Below are 18976 nucleotides of genomic sequence, written 5' to 3'. Positions count from 1 at the left end.
TAATTTTTAAACTACCTAAACCCAAAGTGGTCCAATATAATTAAATTTAAAAATAAATGTGAATTGTCTTAACGGTATCCTTTGTCTATTGAGAGTCGCTACTATCTTCCCATTTTACCTGTTCTGTTTAGACACTTTTGAGAGGTATTCTGAAGATTACTTAATAAACTTAACTTTGACAGTTAATAATCTTCAAGCTTTTCAGTGTGTTCATGTAATAATTGGTTTTCTTTCTTGACTTAATTTCTTTTTTCTTCCACTAATGTCTTTTGTAATTGGCTGTCCAATAATAAGATTTTTGCCTTTTGAGCTCTAATTAGGATTTTCTTTTTCTAACTCTCCCTACCCCAAAACAGATGAACAAAACTCACCCCAAAACAAACTTCTCCACCCCCAAGCTACAAAACCCTGTGCGTGCATTTTAATAGAAATTAGACGTTGGTTGTGTGATATGTTTTATGTACTAATAAATAATGAATGTTTGATGGTCACTTTGCTGCTATTTGTTTCTGTGGTACCAAATTAAACCTCATTATTAAAGGTGCTACATAAATGGAATAGGTAGTTAAAACAAGTTAACTTCACAGAAAAGGAACATGTAGGCCTATTTGAAATAGAAGGAGGGATGACTTCTTTAGTAGAGATCATTTTTACTGTTTTAATTTACTGAAACTGCTACCGAGTTTGAGATGAAATCTCTAAAGTCAGTGGGAACGGTCTGTGCAGCAGTGGCAAGGCTTTCTCAGTGTCAAGTCTGTTCTCCAACTTTATAATGTAATGCTTATGGAAAGCCTTTTGCAAAGTGTTTGTATGAACTTCCACATCAGCTGTTCATATGGAAAGCTTGCTAATGCTGCTTCAGATGTAAGCTAGAAACATGTTTAAATTTGTTCGTGTAGACCAGCTTCCAGTATCTGCTGCTCTTGTCAGCAAGCTGTATGTAACTTAAAAATATCCCCTGTAACTTGGTAGGCTTGCTTAGAAAGTATTTTCTACCAAATAGGCACTGTCCATCTCTTCACATTTAAAATAAATATTTAATTTACGTTTGTTTTTAAACAGACACCAAATCCTTCTGCAAGTGAGTTTATTCCTAAAGGAGGATCAACCTCCAGGCTGAGTAATGTATCCCAGTCAAGTATGTCTGCCTTCTCTCAAGCCTTGTTCTCTCACCCCTCCATGGGAAGTCCTGCTACTGCTGGGCTAGCACCAGGTAAGTTGAGAGTAACAATTTGCAGTACAGTTGCTTCTTTTAACTTCTTGTCAAACATAACTCTGTATAGATAGTGATCAGGTTTATTGGTTATAAACGTAGCCACCTCCTGCTTTAGCTCTTAATGTTAAGACAGTCTTCAAGCATGTAAAAGTGCAGGATCTTGAGATTTATCTTGCATTGGGATGGAAATCACACTGCAGGCTGTGAAATCTGTTTAGCCACAGCAGCAGTGAAAAAATTAGCTCAGCCTAACTTTTACTCTGCTCTTTTTGGGGAAAAAGGGATGTTGAGTTATCACATACTGTGGTCCATGTGGTCTTTGCCAGAGCAGTACCTGAAGATTTTGTTTTTTAAACTACCCTTTCTCTAGAAATGCACTGCAGTCTACAATGAATATGTGCTCTGGTTACCACGCATTGATCTGCTTTTTTGATTTGTTTCTAGAGTATGTAGTCTAGAAGTAATTATTTTCAATGTTAATAAGTATGTATGAGGACTTAAAAATCTTGATGAAAGCCAAAAAGTCAAAGATAAGCTTATCCTAAAATAATTTACCTTGCAAAGTAGCGTCAATTGTTATTTTATCTGCCACATGTAATCTCCCTTTTAAGACAAATTTATGATTATTTCCCACATTTAAAACTTTTACCAAAACTGTTCCATGCAGTCATCAAGTTCTGAGTGACAAGATTTTTTTTTTATGCTTTAAATGTTCAAGCTCTTTGTGCGTCTTTTCGACTTTTAATCTTAAAAAGTTAGCTTAATTCTAATAATTTTTTTAAAGTAAAATGAAATAGTTTTAAGATATAACTATCAGCAGATCTGGATATTACACATCACAGATCCTTAGCAAGTTTCTGTATGTACTTAAACCTTCGGCAATCTCTTCTGATGGATAAGAAGCATTAGGTAGCTGCCAAAAGGCAAAGGGGCAAATATTGTAAATGCTCGGTTTTTTTAAGCCAATATTGGCAATTACCATGTATCAAACTGAACTTCAGTCTTTCCTCATGCCAGGGGATAAATTTCAGTGTCAACGTGAAAGAAGCCAGCACTTAGCTCGCATGTTATAACTATTGGAACAGGCTGGGAAAGTGATTGATGCTGCTTCTGACCAAATGAACGTGTTGCAGTACTGTGTCTGATTCATGCTATGTTGTGCTGTACAGTCTTATTGGAACACTGTTGTGTTTATATGCCTCTCAGCCTTGTCACCTGGATTGAAAAGTGTAAAGGATTAAATAGAATACAGTAAAATGATCTACTTTTGGAAAGTGTCCAGTGGGGTCTCAGAGGGATCCTTCACAGTCCAATTTCTTTACTATCTGTAAGTAATACTAAGTAACACTGTTGATGAAAGAAGTTCGTACAATAATTTGAGCTCCTAGAAATATAGATGCCAATGCTGAAAACTATCTAGGTTCAAGTACTATTGTTTATGGATGAGAAGGATGGGGGAGTATTCACAAGAGCTAATTTTAGGCAAAGGTGACTTGTTTCTGTGTTCTTCCTGTGTAGTTCAAGAGAGACTTTAGTTCAGAATAGAGATCTGGGTTGGGTGCTCTTAATTTATCTAGAAGCTTCTTTCTCTACACTGAGTGCAGAATTCTCTGAACCTGTGTAAATAATACTCAGACATTTATTTTTATTTAAATGGTTTAGCTGTCAATAGTATATATTCACAAAAATTTCTGTTACTCAAGGTGAGTTAGGAGGTGCACTTTCTAAAAGATTAGGCTCTTGAATAAGACAGCAGTATTTGTGTGGGGAAACTTCACTATTTAGGTCATACTGGATAACAGAATAAGAAAAGATTTAAATATGTTCTGAAATTGTTATTAAAAATTATTTTTGGGATCTGTTAACTTTCAATAAGTGAAAACAAATTCAAGTGAAACCCATGTGAAGAGCTTATAAGAATTTTGAATAAATATAAGTTTCTTTGCAGTTAAATAGTATATTCTCCAGTGGAATAACTTTCAGGAAACATGTAAGATTTTGGATGAGATTGATTGCTTGTAGTAGCTTACAGGGTATTGGAGGAAATTGGTATTTCGTAAGAAATAAGGAAATGTAGTAGGAATAATTTGTTAAAAGTTCCATAGTTTAATTCACCCGTAACAAAGTAGGTAAATAATGAGAACAATCCTTTGATTTCCCTTTTGAGGATGGGAAAAAAAAAGTTTTCATATCTCTGATTTCTGAGATTTCCCTGAAGGTAGATGTTAAGTCAAAACCACTTTTGACATCTAGTATTTCAGAGATAACTGTTCACAAAATTGATTGTCCCTGGAAAATATTTGTTTTGCCTGTCTTATCAACAGTACTGCAAAAATACTGCAAAAAATGACAACCGAAACCTAACATGCTTAAATAGATAACTTGTGTCCACACCTGACATCCATTAGAGCATAGCATGGAAGGAGGTTACTCCTACTTTTATGTGTATTTACTTAGATAAGTGCTTTCTAGCATAATCTCAACACAGAGTCACTCTTCCTCTTAGCAGTCAGTAATAGAGTATGAAAACAGTGGGATAAAATGCGACTCACACAAATAGCTGGAGGAAGTTGTCGTATCGAGAGCTTTGAACAGATCTCCTTCGCTCTCTCCAGGCCTTCTTTCCTTAAGCTCCCATGGATAACACCCTATTTTTGCTCCTTCCATTCCCTTGCTAGCAAACACATTCTGTTTATCGTTTATGTGGGAAGCTTGAGTTGTTGACAGTCTTCAAATAGTACTTTTGCTAAAAGCTTAGCACTCTGTGTAGCAGTTTCAGAGTAATGGAATAAAACATGCAGCAGCGTGTATGAAAAGTTCCTGAATGTCATTGAAGTGATAAGACATCATTGCTGTGTTAAACTTGAGAGAGAACAGATGTGTAGCCCCCTGCAGAGAAAATCTTTGTCTGGCTTCAGTTTGCTCAAGCTAGATTGTAGGTAAAGAGTGATGCCTCTGTCATTGATGGAAATGACAGCAAATTGCTGTTGCTTCCATGTTTAGTCCAAGACAAGTTCTGAGCTTGCGCAGCATGTGAGAGATCGTAGTTTTGCTGCTAGTCTGAACCTGCAGGCTTAGGAGCCAGGAGTGTGAAGCTGATGTGCTCGTGTCCAGTTGACACATCTCCATTCATGATAGCCTACGAGAACGTAGTTCTCGGAGCTCATGACCTCAGCCGGAAATGGAGCGCTTTCAGCTGAGGTGCTTTGAATGGCTTAAGGCACCGAGAGCTTGTCCTGACCTCCCATATCAAGTATGGTGCCAGAAAGTTCCACAGTCATGCCAAAATAATACAAGAAAGGAAGAAAACAAAGAGATTGTAAGATTAATTTTATCCCAAATAAAGTTGAGAAAGAACTTAAGACTTTAAAGTTGTTTAGGGAATTAAGCAAATTTAATTAACTTGGAAATACCCAGCTATCATGCTAATGATGTGGTAGAGAGCTTGTAATAAGAAGAAATATGCCGTGAGATTAAGGATGCTGCTTGAAAGAAGTTAATGAAAGAGTCTAGTTTTATTATTTACTTGTTTAGTAATTCCTCAAAATGTACCTAGTAGTCTAGAGTATCTCTAAATTACAAAACAATATAGTAATAAAATGGTTAAATGCTTAATTTTTGACCTCTGAATGTGTTACAGAATGTGTAACAAGCTTTAGAGGCATAAGTATATAGCTATAGATGAGTAAATTTGCAGGCAAAGGTAAGAAAATATGTATTGAACATTTTACTGGATTTCTCTTTTTTTAAAGAGTATTTATGTTGTAGGCCAACTGATTTGTATACACAGGAGCTTAATGAAATCCTGGTTCGTTAAGTTATAAACTTCCATTGAATCCAAAAAACTGTATACACCAAGTCCTTAATGAGAGTTCATGCTTGATGCCCTTTCTTTGACCCTGTTTATCTGTATGAATTCTCAGATTCAAAATACAACCTAGCTTTTAATTCAAATACAATGTGTGCTACAATGCTTTATTAGAAGCATTAATCTCATAAAATATCTTTGAGCATGCCTCAAATGAATTTCAAAGTCTACCACTTCCTTTTCCTCAGTCACTGTGAAACTTCAAAAATAAAAAATAATACAAGAAGTGAAAATATAACCATAAAGAGGGATATGTAAATATGACCTCTATCTCTACTTAAAATGACAATAGCAGCAGGAGCTCCAGGTGAGTGTAGGTAGCCTGTACGGTCACTGCTAATGTTGTGAAAAGACCTTCTAATCCTGCAGCTGTTTCCATGTTGGTATGATTCCATGACTTCTGTATACCATGGCACGATTTTTTAGGTGTAAATAATTGTGAAGTGAAAAAAGCTGTTTCTCCTTGCAGTTTACCTTTCAAGATAGTATTTCACTACTTCATGAGTATTAAGGTTCACTGGGACAAGGAATGGAGAGCCATCTTTACTAGTAGATAAGTCTCAGGAAGGACAATTTGAAGCAGGCTTTTTGATGTTTGTCTTAATACTTGTTTTGGCATTGTAATCTGGGGGATCACTAAAATGTTTCATAGGGAAAGCTTAAAAATGTTATTTTTCTGTCAGGATCACTGGTATGATTTTTTTACATATACGTATGTATAAAATCATAATTAGATGATTCAAACTCTAGTTTTTCTTAGACCCTTAAGTGAATAAGGGTTTATGTAAATTATGCTATTGAAAAAAGCATGTCTAATTCTGTGAGAAGTGGTTCCATATTCACCACATTGTTACCATCATGTGTTCAATACCATCTTTTTCCTTTGCTATGAATCAGTAAGAATATATGTTCACCCTTTAATACAGACGTTTTCTTTATTTTCTTCTTTATTCTATTTATTGTGATTAAATATTAGTATTAGTAAAGTTTTCACTGGTTGAAATAGCTAATGCAGTTGGTGAGATCTGCTTGAGTTTGTGCACCCAGTCGTTGGCTTCCGTAAGTACTTAGCTATGCTTCAGTCTCACTGTAATAAGCCTTTTTCATGTCATATTGGTCTTCTAATAATACTTACTTATTTAGACTGCAGAATTTAATGCAAGTCTGAGAAGAATCTATCACCTTGAATATTTGCTGACTCAGCCTGTCAGTACCCACTGCAGTACTAGCAGCAAGTTTTTCTTAACTTGTAGTATATTTTCTAGTAGTATAAAACCAAAATGTTGTCGAGCTTCTTTCATATCTCGAACTTACTGTATATATTGGCAAATGAGAAGCCTGTATGTTCTGCCCACTAGATAATTTTCAGTGAACTCTCAATGTCCTTCCAAAATCAGACCTAACTGAGGCTGGAAGGGTGTTTGAAAGGATTTGGCCGGTGCTGTTTAACATGTTAATTGGCGACATGGACAGTGGGATCGAGTGCACCCTCAGCAAGTTTGCAGATGACACCGAACTGTGTGGTGTGGTGGACATGCTGGAGGGAAGGGATGCCATCCAGAGGGCCCTTGACAGGCTGAAGAGGTGGGCCTGTGAGAACCTCATGAAGTTCAACAAGGCCAAGTACAAGGTGCTGCATGTGGGTTGGGGCAATCCCAAGCACAAGTCCAGGCTGGGCGGAGAATGGATTGAGAGCAGCCCTGAGGAAAAGGACTTGGGAGTGCTGGTGGATGAGAAGCTCAACATGAGCCAGCAATGTGCACTGGCAGCCCAGAAAGCCAACCGTATCCTGGGCTGCATCAAAAGAAGCGTGGCCAGCAGGTCGAGGGAAGTGATTCTGCCCCTCTACTCAGCTCTTGTGAGACCCCACCTGGAATACTGTGTTCAGCTCTGGAGTCCCCAACACAAGAAGAACATGGAGCTGCTGGAGTGAGTCAGGAGGGCCACAAAGATGATCAGAGGGCTGGAGCACCTCTGCTATGAAGACAGGCTGAGAGAGTTGGCGCTGTTCAGCCTGGAGAAGAGAAGGCTCCGGGGTGATCTTATAGCAGCCTTCCAGTACTTAAAGGAGGCCTACAGGAAAGCTGGAGAGGAACTTTTTACAAGGGCATGTAGTGATGGGACAAGGGGCAATGGCTTTAGACTGAAAGAGGGTGGATTTAGATTAGATCTAAGGAAGAAATTTTTTACATTGAGGGTGGTGAGGTACTGGAACAGGTTGCCTAGAGAAGTTGTGGATGCCCCATCCCTGAAAGTGTTGAAGGCCAGGTTGGATGAGGCTTTGAGCAACCTGGTGTAGTGGAGGGTTTCTCTGCCCATGACAGGGGGGTTGGAACTAGATGATCTTTGAGGTCCCTTCCAATCCAAACCATTCTATGATCCTATGATTTGTGTAATTGTGTGCCTTTTCTTTCAATCTTGTGTTAATACCCAAACAAAGACATTAATGATTTATATTTGTAACTATTCCTTGGCAGGAATGATTTTTTAAAAAAATGAATCTCAGTGGAAGTTGTTGGAAATTGTATTGGTAAGACTAGTGATAGATTTTTTTTTTTCTGAGAAACTTTAAGTAGAAGGTCACAATATAATTTTAGTGAGGTTGCAAGCCATCACTTTTCTTTCCAAGATAAGATTTACAGTATACTGTGTCTTGTACATACAGTTTTATTTTAAAGTAGAAAAGTCTTCAGTTAATATTTCATTGTTATATATGAAGTCTGCTGGGGTTTTTCCTGGTCTTATGGTTCAATGTTTTATTGGAAAAAGGTTTCTTGAAGCCAGTTATTTCTATCTGGGAGAGGTTATATGCTTGCAAGGACTTCACTTAATACTATGTTTTATTGGAATAGAGCGAAAAAGACATGTCAATAAGTTTCTCCAGATTAAGAGAATCCCTTGAACATCATGGAGGCAAATTATAGACCTGCTTCAATTTTATGGCCATTTTAATTACCTATCCTTCAAATTTTAGTAGTAATATATTGTTTCCTTTGAAATTGCTCATTTCGCCAGTGAATGAAGAATACATTCATGTTTTAGTCTTTTGTTAAAAATGTAACCATCTATATACAGTAGCTATTGAAATATTTAAGTGTTATTCACTCAAGGCAACTTTTACCTTAATGGAAACTTACTTTCTTTTGTAGCATTAAGCAGTACTATCACAATTCATTATGTTTTATGGTCATGCAGTTGATTTGTAAACAGATTTTTAGGAGACTACTTATGTTACCATTCAGAAGTACTTTAAAAATTAAACATTCAGAAGTGCCTATTACAATTCACATTTTAAGTTAATACACTAATCAGCAAACAATTACTCTGCAGTATTGCTTGTCTATAAGGTATGTATCCACACTAATGAACATGTATTAATATAAAGAAAAATTCTGCCACAGAAAAGTCTAGACTTTGTAGTTTTCAGATTCTTATATTTTATATTTTTATATTTTATAGAAAGAGTAAACTGACTGAAAAGAGCCAACTAAAGAGAAAGATGTGAGACTTTCTTATGGCTTACATTAAAAGATCTTGTTTATTTTGTTGGTACTATTCACTTTTCAAGAACAAAAGAAATAATTGTGCTGAATTAATATGCATAGTTTTTAAGATGTCAAAGTAAATGATTGGAGCTAAATGAAAAGTTACAAATATTCTGTTAATATCATTAGGATAGAATAACTTCAAAATTATTTTTCCCCAACTACTGATTAAACTATTAATACTAAAATTGTTACTTGCTTTTGTAATTTGTTTAAAAAAAAAAAAAGTAAATGTAGGAGGGATGTGACTACTGTAGAGACAAGACACAAGTGTAAAAACACTCCTACACATTACTGATGATGCATATTGAGAACTCTGCGTACAATAACTCTTGATTGAAGTAACTAGACTAGGTTTTGGTAACTAAAAAGTGTGTATGCAAAAAAAAAAAGTTGTTTTTATTAAGTAACCAGAGCTTATAAATGGAAGTAACTTACGCAAACGCCTGAGTACCGACTAACTGAATTCTTAATTGGAGAATTCTCAGCTGCATTGAATATGAAAATTGTGTATCTTGTATGCTTTCAAAAAATTAGATTTTAGTACGACTAACACAATTCTTACTGTTAAAGAAGAGAAAGTACATCCCAATCTGAACTGAGCAACAGTAAGTTTCATAGATGCTCTCCTTTGTATTAGTTTGGATACCTAAGTATCTAGAATCTTCTGAAGAATGATCTCTTCCTCACCCTAGAAGGTTTCTTTGACATCTAAACTTTTATAAATAAAAGTACCTGAGAATTCTGCATATAATGACTCTTGAAGTGACTAAACTAGTTTTGGTAACTGAAAAGTCTGAGTGCAAAAAAAGTTGCCCTTGTTTTTTCCCCACTGATGTACTTTGTTTAGAAGCTGAGCTTCTCAAGTTTCAGTTGAGTTGTCTGTCTAACGTTGAGGATGAACACCAGTTAATAAAGTAATTTAAAACAAATTTGAAAATCTCAGTGTGAATGCCTAACAGACTTCATATTCTGAGAAGTTACCTATCTTTACATAATAAATAGTTCTTTTGGAGGATGATTTTTGGATAGACCAATTATAGAAAAATAGATAATTTGTCCTGTGAAATTATTCAAAGTAGCATATTGCGTATTGCTTATTTGTGTGGTATAGTTACTGGAGATCTAAGTGTAATACTTATTCATAGCTGTGGAGTTGGTTCTAGTGAAAGGTGCATCGAGTTACAGCTTGGCAAACTCCATTGACTGCTCATGTAACTGTTACATAAACAGTCACTTATAGTCATTAACATTTTATCTTTTTACAGTTTAATAAACTCTCTTCTACAGCATTAGTTGGATTTGTCTTCCCCTTTCTACTCCTTTTCTGTCTTTCATTACAGATCTTTGTGCATAGATTATAAATTCCCAAGCCCTTTCCCTCTGAATTAAGCAAAGATTTTTGGGAAAATGCATCTGTTCAGGCTTGCTCTTAATGTTTTATCTTTTAACTCTTCATATAAATGTAGCAATCCTTAAGCGTCTCTCCTGTTCAGAATATTATTGGGAGTGAAGGCTGTGGGTTTTTTTTTTTCAAAATGCTATTTTTTTAAAAATGACAGATTTGAATAAGAATATCTTCTTGTGTTTCTTTAAGGAATGTCACTGTCAGCAGGATCTTCTCCTCTTCATTCCCCCAAAATAACTCCTCATACATCTCCTGCTCCTCGAAGAAGAAGTCATACTCCTAACCCAGCAAACTATATGGTGCCTACTAGTGCCTCCGCTTCTGTCGCTAATGCTGTCTCTCAGCCTCCATCTACTGGCCAGGTGATCCAGAAGGAAACAGTGGGTGGAACAACCTACTTCTACACTGATACAACTCCAGCACCTCTCACAGGAATGGTATGTTTGCTTTCCATACAGAAGTCTATGGCATTTCCAAATGCTCAATTGGCTGATACTACAGAGATTATTCTTAACAGTCTGAAACCCTTAATCTCTGTGAAGATTTGGCCTTTTAATTGTTTTGTTCTCCAAAATCACTGAAATTGAAATACCTGAAAAATTCTCTGGTCTTCTTTATTTACCTCTGTGTAGAGTTTTGGAGCAATAGAAAGAAATTGTTTTGTGTATATCTCAATGAATACATACATAATGAGAAAACATCAAAAATTCAGGTTGTTTTTTTTTTTCTTGATAGGTTAAATAACTCTTACATTTACAGTGGAGGGAAAAATGCAGTTACAAAAATGTTAAAATAATCATTAGTAATGAGCATCAGATGAGGAAATTGTGTCTGACAGTATATTTGTAACATGTACTGTGCATGAAGACTTTGTAGTTCAGTAGTTCAAACTAAAAGGGTGACAAAAATCTCGTTTTCCCTATCCTTAAGGTTTTTAAACTGCTTCTTAAAATGTTTTGTTTCTAGGTATTTCCAAACTACCACATTTACCATCCAGCTGCACCTCATGTTGCTTACATGCAGCCAAAAGCAAATGCACCTTCCTTCTTCATGGCAGATGAGCTCAGACAGGTAAGATGATAGAGAACTTAAAAGAAAATCATGTATCTTGGCAAAAACGAAAAAAATTGCTGATAGTAGAAGAGAAATATCCATCAAAAATCTGTGTAGTCAGTTTTCCCTGTGGGGAATTTAAAAAAATCAAGTCCTGTAATGGATGGAGTACAACAGAGGGTGGGTTACAACATATGTGACTGCAATCTAATCTGCATACCATGATTTACTATGATTTACTATTCAGCTGTATATTCTTACTACTTGTGTATTGTTTTTGTGTGCATGAGTTCATTTATGTAGCATTCTCTTAAGCTGTAGTCCTGTCTAGTTTTGAAGTCTCTTGCTGAAATGAAACTATATGCAGATTTTAGTTAATGAGCCCTTCTCTGAGGGCTGGCTGTGACTGTTATTTATTTCAGCTTTACTGTAGTAGGTGCCTCTGTCAATGCTAGCTCTAGCTAATGGGTCTTCTGCGGCTCCTTCCTTCAAGAATTTATAGATTTTTGCATTAGTGGTCTTCTCCTGCTGCCCCCACCCTGGACACTTGCATCAACTCTCTGTTTTAGTACAAGTAGCTGGTTCTTCAAAGACGGTGTACTGTTAACTTAGCAAAGATGATGAACTGTGTTATAATGTTCAAATCTTGACTTAATTTGTTCTTCAGGAACTGATCAACAGACACTTAATAACTATGGCCCAGATTGATCAGGCTGATATTCCTGGTAAGTGTTTCTTCTAAACTAAACTGTGATCATATTGTTCTGCAGCCATATGTATTCAAGGATATTAACAACATCTTGCAAAAAACATCACCGGGTTTTAATTTTTCCTGAAGCCTTAATCATCTGCCTGGGCTGTAGATAACCAGATAAAGTATTTCAGAAATATGAAATTTGTTTCTTGCTTTTGTAATTCTCTTTTTCTTCTGTTTTGAAACTCCTTAATGGTTGAGAATACTTAAATTGCTGAGAAAGGAAAAATCATTAAGACAATAAAGCTTCATGAAAACCAGTATTGTATTACTTTGTACGTATTAGATATTCCTTTAAAGAATGCATATATTTTCAAAGGCTGTATGTAAGCTAACAAATAAATATCAGAGAAGGCTTTGCACTAGTTGTCAGGCAAGAGAAGTGTATATTATTCATGGTAATTTGGCTTTTGGAGAATTTCCGATTGACTATTCAACTTGATTTCAACAAATCGCTTTTTTGATTGCAGTATCCTTACTTCTCAAAAGTGTGTTTAATAAGATAATGATATAGTAAAAAATGCAGTTTAGTTTACTAGTCCAGATGAGTACAAGTGTATAACTTCTTGCAAGGGTAATCTCGTAATCTGAGTTGTAACCCTTCAGCACCTCTCTCTGTATCTAAATCAGTGTGTTACAACATGTAAGATTCATATTTGCTTTTTTAAGATGAAAACAGGGTTCTTACAGTGGTATGAAGTCAGTATGGGAATTGGTGCTTAATTATGAATCTGTGCAGGAGAAAAAAAAAAACACCAAAGAAATGTCATTCAGAAAGGTGAATTTTTAAGGCAAATGAGAAAATCACAGAGGGAACTTCATCTAGTTTGATTTTTTTACTTGGTGTAACTGTTTTTCTGAAGACAGTTATTTTAGCTCTGAAATCTCTTCCAGGAACGTATGTATTGATATTTAAGCAAAAATAATGAATTTTAATTACATGCACCTAAAACATGGTGCGAAGAATTTACATATACGACAGTCATCTTCATCTCTGCTACTGTAATAACTTTCTCAAAGTCAACTGACACCTAATGCATTTCTGTGTAAAACTAATTTCAGCAGTTCCTGCGGAAGTGGACAGCTACCACAGTCTCTTTCCTTTGGAACCACTGCCACCGCCCAATCGAATACAGAAAACAAGCAACTTTGGGTACATTACGTCATGCTATAAAGCTGTAAATAGTAAAGATGACTTGCCATATTGCCTTCGGAGGATACATGGTGAGAAAAAATGAGTTGTCTCAAATAGGACTAGCATTCCTAAGCATTCTAGTCATATTTTAACGTCTGGTTGCTTTTCAGTAGTTTCAGAAGAAATGTTGAAGTAAAAAATTCTCTTGCAAAACATTACATTTCAGACCATGGTTTTTTGTTCTTTTCTAGGTTTTCGTCTTGTTAACACGAAATGCATGGTATTGGTTGACATGTGGAAAAAAATTCAGCACTCAAATATAGTAACCTTGCGTGAAGTGTTTACCACTAAAGCGTTTGGAGAACATTGTAAGTTTCTTTTTTTTTGTTTTGTTTTCCCCAACTGATGTGTTGAGACTTTTTTCTAAATATGCTTGAGTTAGTAATGGTCACATGTTTCTATTTTTAAGCTCTTGTGTTTGCATATGATTTTCATGCTGGAGGAGAGACTATGATGAGCAGACACTTCAATGACCCTAGTGCTGATGCCTATTTCACAAAACGAAAATGGGGTAAGGAAAATTTATCATCATACAATATTTCTGTAATCTGTTTCTAATACTTAAGCAGTAAATAGCTGGTCAGAAATAGTCTTTCAATTGAATTTTTTAGCCAATCAGTTCTGTCATACCATAAGCTGATCGAGATCAGAAAACTCTTCTTCACTTTCCATTTGTAAAATTTCTGAATATATTTTTTTTTTTTAATAACAGAAAAGTATAACTAGAGTTAAAAGTTAAGGTAAAAGTCTAGCAATGAGCAGTTCACCTTTCTGGTCATACTTAACTTATGACTAATTTGGAAAATTGATGTCAGTTTGTAAGGGAATTATAGTTCTTTGACAGGGAAATAAGTTTGAATGGGATTGGGAGCCAAGAGCTCTGGGGTCCTAATTGCAGGTCTGTCACCAAGTGATACCTGACACTTACTGGAGATGTTTTCAAAATTGTAAGAGACGTGCTATGTCAGCTTAATGCTTGCTCTTCAGATGACCTCCACTTATATTTTTTTTTATCATACAGTGTTATGAGGACTATTTAGGCAGTGTTTTACTTAATGTTTTGAAAGATGAAGTAATAGTTAAGAAATGGTTTGAAAAAATCCCTGTAACATACATTCTTTTCAGACACAAGCCTCACATTGCAGGTCTGATTTTTTTTCAGATTTATACTATGGCTTCAAAGGAGTCACTAAGGCTACATCTACTTTCATAAATAAAATCTGTCACAGTATGGTCTGTGGCTCAGCAAGTCACCAAGTAGAGCTCATATCCATATGGCTAAAGCCTCTTCCCCTCCAAAACAGTACACTGCCAATCATACTGCGTGTTAGGACCAGTTCGTGACCCATGCAGTCCCAAAAACTGCATCCCGGTGTTGTCTGGAACACAACCGGCCAAAGCTATTAGTAGAGCCCAGTGCCATGCTGAGAAAGAGAATGGAATCACAGAAGGACTTAGGGTAGTAAGATATCCTCAGAGCTCAACTTTCTGCTAGATGCAGGACCAACTCTTAAATTAGATCCAGCAGTAGGGACAACCAGAGGACTATGACCTAGTTGTGTTTATTTTGTTATAGTAGGTGTTCCCTAAATGTCTTTAGGCTTCCAGTGTATATAGAGAAGCAGAAGCTAAGGTTTCTTCTTTCTTGTGCCTTTTGAAATCAGAGCCTTTAGCTGTGAATTCAATCTGTTTCAAAGGTTGACATGGAAGACTTTACTTGACTAACTGGTAGATCAGAGAATAATGGATTGGTAGTGTGTGAATACATTCAAAGGCTTGTAGATCCCTTGTATACTGAATAATTCCCACTGGCTTTTCACTGAGTTAACTGGTATAAGTGAGGTTGGAACTTGAGTTCCACCATTGTTTTTGGTGGTAATATCTCAGAGAAAACTCTAGTTTGACTTGCCATATCCTGTGGCAAGCGAAAGAATGCAATTACAAATTCAGTGAGGATGATGTGAAACTAATTTAGTGGGATAAACCTGGACACGTACTGCCTGGTTAATGACTGCAGGACTAGACTTCTGAGTGTCTCCCACCCATGGTTTTCAATTACCATGTAAATCAGTCCTTGGTATGTTTTTATACCCCTGTAGAGTGATGTCTGTCCCAAATAAAATAATAGAAGTTACAATAAAATTATTTGGGACACATTCTTTTGTCATACTAGAAAAGAATTAAGTGTTGCCCTTATAAAGGGCAGTCATGTCTCATTAATCTATCAGAGTTTTTTGAAGGAAGATCCAGTAGAGAAGATATTGGGTTTTTAATGACGTCCATCAGAATCTCTAAAAGAAACTAAGTGACCATGAGATAAGAGAAAGTCCTCAGTTAGATTAATAACTAGTTAGAAAATAAGAAATAGTGAGATCTCACAGTGAAGGGAGATCACTGATGAGGTCTCACAAGAATATGTTCTGGGAGTTGTTTTTCTTGAAACATTCACTTATTTGCACTGAAGATAAATAATGGTCTGTCAAAGTTTGCTGATAATACCAAATTATTCGGATTGTTAAAAACAGGCCAATTGTGATGGATTGCAGAAGGATCTTACAAGACTGGGACTCTTGGCAATAATCTAGCAGGTGATGTGATCAAGGGAGAACATAACTAACTTTGAACGTGAAACGATGGCCTCTGTCATGGCTGTTACCACTCAATAGATCTGGGGCTATAGTTAAGTAGATTAAGGAAAATATTGTCCTTTTGCTGAATCGCAGTAAATAGGAAATGGGTTGTTACAGATTATTAAGAAAAGAGTAAACAACAAAATGGAAGACATGGTCCCTACAAGAAAGCTGGAGAGGGACTTTTTACAAGGGCATGTAGTGATAAGACAAGGGGAAATGGCTTTAAACTGAAAGAGGATAATTTTTGATTAGACATAAGGAAGAAATTATTCCTTTTGAGGGTGGTGAGGCACTGGAACAGATTGCCCAGAGAAGCTGTGGATGCCCCATCCCTGGAAGTGTTCTAGGCCAGGTTGGATGAGGCTTTGAGCAACCTGATCTAGTGGAAGGTGTCCTTGCCCATGGCAGGGGGGTTGGAACTAGATGATCTTTGAGGTCCCTTCCAACCTAAACCATTCAATAATTCAAGATGGGGGTGCATCATAGAGTTGTATCTATAGCTTTGGTCCTCCTTACACATTTTGAAGGGTGTAGAAGAACAGCAAAGAGGTTGAGAAGAGGTGATAGGGATATCAAAGGCCTAGGACGGCTTCTGTATGAAGAACAGTAAAGTGGAATAGTACTTGTCATGCTCTTAAAGATGGACAGGACTATGATGGGTTTAAAAGTGACTGAAATATGGTAGGTGTCTGAAAAATCATCAGGGATAAAGAAAAATGAATAAGCAACAATAATGTGCTATTTCTTCCGGCTTAAAAACTAGAGACTGACAAATGAAACTAGCCAGGTAGCAAATTCAAAACCTGTGTAGAGTTAAGTAAGCCATGGAACTTTGTCACAGATAATTGTGGATGTTTGCCTGGGTTCAAGGGGAAAGCGGGCTTGCTCACTTGAGAACCATTAACTGCAAGGATGCTATTTCTTGCATAGGAGTTCTCTGAGCTGCAGACTGTTGGAGGCTAGTAGAATATTCCATTTGTTTATGTTGATACGCTCAGAAATCTATTGCAAGCTACTGTTCTGATTTTAGTGTGTGTGTCTTTGAAACAGGTTAGTGGGCTGTCTGGACCATTTATTTGACCTACTAGAACTTTCTTCTATAGGCAGAGATGGTCTTTGAAACTGGAAATAAGACACCAGTTTCATTGGTTCAGCCAAACCAAAGTATTATTTAATTAAAATGAACTGTTGTGGCAGAATTCACAGGGATATGCAAGGAAGATAACTCTTTCCTGCCTGTGACATTTCTCATTACCTGCTCTTCTGGTCTCTTTATTACATAAATCAGAAAAAAAGTCACCTGAAATTCCCCAATTTTGCCAAATCTTTCTGCATATCTTTGCTTTGGCCTTTCTTTTTTTGGTAACTGCTGCTTTCTAGTCTGGTCCTCATTAGAAGGAGCAATTTAAAAGAAAAAAATAAGATTGCATACCTATAACTTGATTTCTCAGAATTGCCTGCCTTCACGGATCCTTTCTCCATCCCCTCACAGAGTTTCTTGGCCGTCTGCCTGCCTAGAGGAGACTCCCAAGAGAAGCAGGGGAATGGATGGAAGTTGGGTACTCTGCAGCATGAGACCCAGATTAGTGCAATTGCTTTTAAAGGTTTTAGGAGGCACAACACTGTGAACCTGATCAGTGAACTCAGAGAATTTGATTTCAGGTATGCAACCTTATTTATGTTGAACACTCGAGTTGGCAACGTGAGACTTTGACAGTTAAAAGATGAGGATTATGGTTTACATAGCTGTCTTGCATGTCACTGATGTCAGTGTGGTCAGTCTCGGGTTTTTTCTTTTTGCCATGTTATTTACAGACCCTATTACAGAACTACTTCTTAAAGGATTTGGTGTGTAAAAAATAGCTCAAGTTTATTTTTATACTGCAAACTAGTGTCTCTGTTACTTCTGAATTCTGTAGAATTTATTGCTTATGTTCTTTATGCAATGAAATATCTTCTTCAGGTGGTGCAGTGTGATAATCTGATGTTGTTCTGTCATGTTTTACCAAGTTTTCACAAGTTTTAAAATCGGGAGTCTGACTTTTCGGTTAATTATTACTCTGAGGATATTGATTTGAAATGTTCTTTTTTGATTCTCATTCCTCAGATTTCCTCAATACACTTATTTCTATCAAAAGTGTCTAGACATTAAATCTGTTCTTCTGAGACTTGTTGGTTTTCTGATATTTGTCAACTTCAGATTATATAGTACATGTTAGTGTTTTTATCTCTGCAGAAATGATGTTCTCTTTGAATTAGCAAGTTAACCCAAAAGTACTGGAATGTTTTTCTTAACAGTCTAATAATTAAATGGTAAACCACGTTCTGAATGTACATATTTTAAAACTATGTGCTAGAAAATCCTGGCAAATGAACAATAACTATCCACTGCTGCCAGTAAGGTTTTTTCTTTGTCCTAATGAGTTCTTGCAGTTGGCAGAGATAAGGATGCATTTGATATGTCCTTTGGTTTGTTTATTAAAAATACTCTGGATAATTAAATGTTGGCGTACATGCTGTTAATAGTAATTTTCAGCACCACAGATACTTTCTAATGAGGAAAGTACTTTTTAATGAAGATAGGCAAGCTTCCTGGACCTTGTTTTCCTTTGGACACAGTAGCAGTAGGACATAATGGACTTCCGTTGACTTAGTTTTTTTGCATGCCCAGTTGCTGAATGTTTTTTCATAAAATACCTCTTCTATTGAAAAAGAAGTAAGTTACGTACTTTAGACTGTGATGAGGAGAAAGAATATATGAATATTGAAAGTCAACATGATGTTGAGGACAAAATTTATGATCAATAATTATCCTAAAATACCTTTGTCAAAGCTGCAACTCTTCTGAAGTAATTTCAAGTTTTCGATGTCTTCAGATTTTTACAAAGTGTAGTGCTGCACTAGTAGTTGAGAACCTTTCTGTATATTGAAAACTGGGAAATGTAAAACTGAAGCCCAGATTTCCCTGGAGAAAGAGGAGAAATGAAGGCTACTGCATTTATCTTTCAGTATTTTAACTCAGTAACACTAAGCAAACACTGAACATCTCACAGGTCGTTCTCAATGTAAAAGACTTTACAGGCCTGAGAGATTCAATTTAGCAAGCAGCTAAATTTTTAATTCGACTTCTGATTTTTTTCATAACTATCTGATGAGAATTGTGTGTGTTAGCATGCTTTCTGACAGTGTTCCTGATGATGTAAAACAGGTCCTACTACTGGTGGTCTCAGTTCTTCCTTCCCACCCCAGGACCCTTGCTTTATCATTGCTCTGGGGAACTGAATTTCATTTGAATACTTCTTAA

General features: G+C 36.3%; 1 protein-coding gene across 3 annotated transcripts in view; it reads left to right on the top strand.

The window, feature by feature from the left end:
- PAN3 (poly(A) specific ribonuclease subunit PAN3) overlaps positions 1 to 18976 on the top strand; it is an 85383-nt gene that overhangs the window by 46310 nt on the left and 20097 nt on the right. For all 3 annotated transcript variants that reach the window (XM_086621252.1, XM_086621246.1, XM_086621238.1), the window contains 7 exons: positions 1063 to 1213; positions 10227 to 10474; positions 11004 to 11108; positions 11758 to 11815; positions 12907 to 13068; positions 13231 to 13347; positions 13449 to 13550. In XM_086621252.1, coding sequence (XP_086477378.1) covers positions 1063 to 1213; positions 10227 to 10474; positions 11004 to 11108; positions 11758 to 11815; positions 12907 to 13068; positions 13231 to 13347; positions 13449 to 13550 — 943 coding nt within the window. The remainder of the gene's footprint in view (positions 1 to 1062; positions 1214 to 10226; positions 10475 to 11003; positions 11109 to 11757; positions 11816 to 12906; positions 13069 to 13230; positions 13348 to 13448; positions 13551 to 18976) is intronic.

The sequence above is a fragment of the Tauraco erythrolophus genome, chromosome 1, assembly GCF_009769465.1.
Source record: "Tauraco erythrolophus isolate bTauEry1 chromosome 1, bTauEry1.pri, whole genome shotgun sequence".
NCBI lineage: Eukaryota > Metazoa > Chordata > Aves > Musophagiformes > Musophagidae > Tauraco > Tauraco erythrolophus.
Note: the sequence above shows the minus strand (reverse complement) of the source record. Positions and strands in the feature narration are given on the sequence as shown.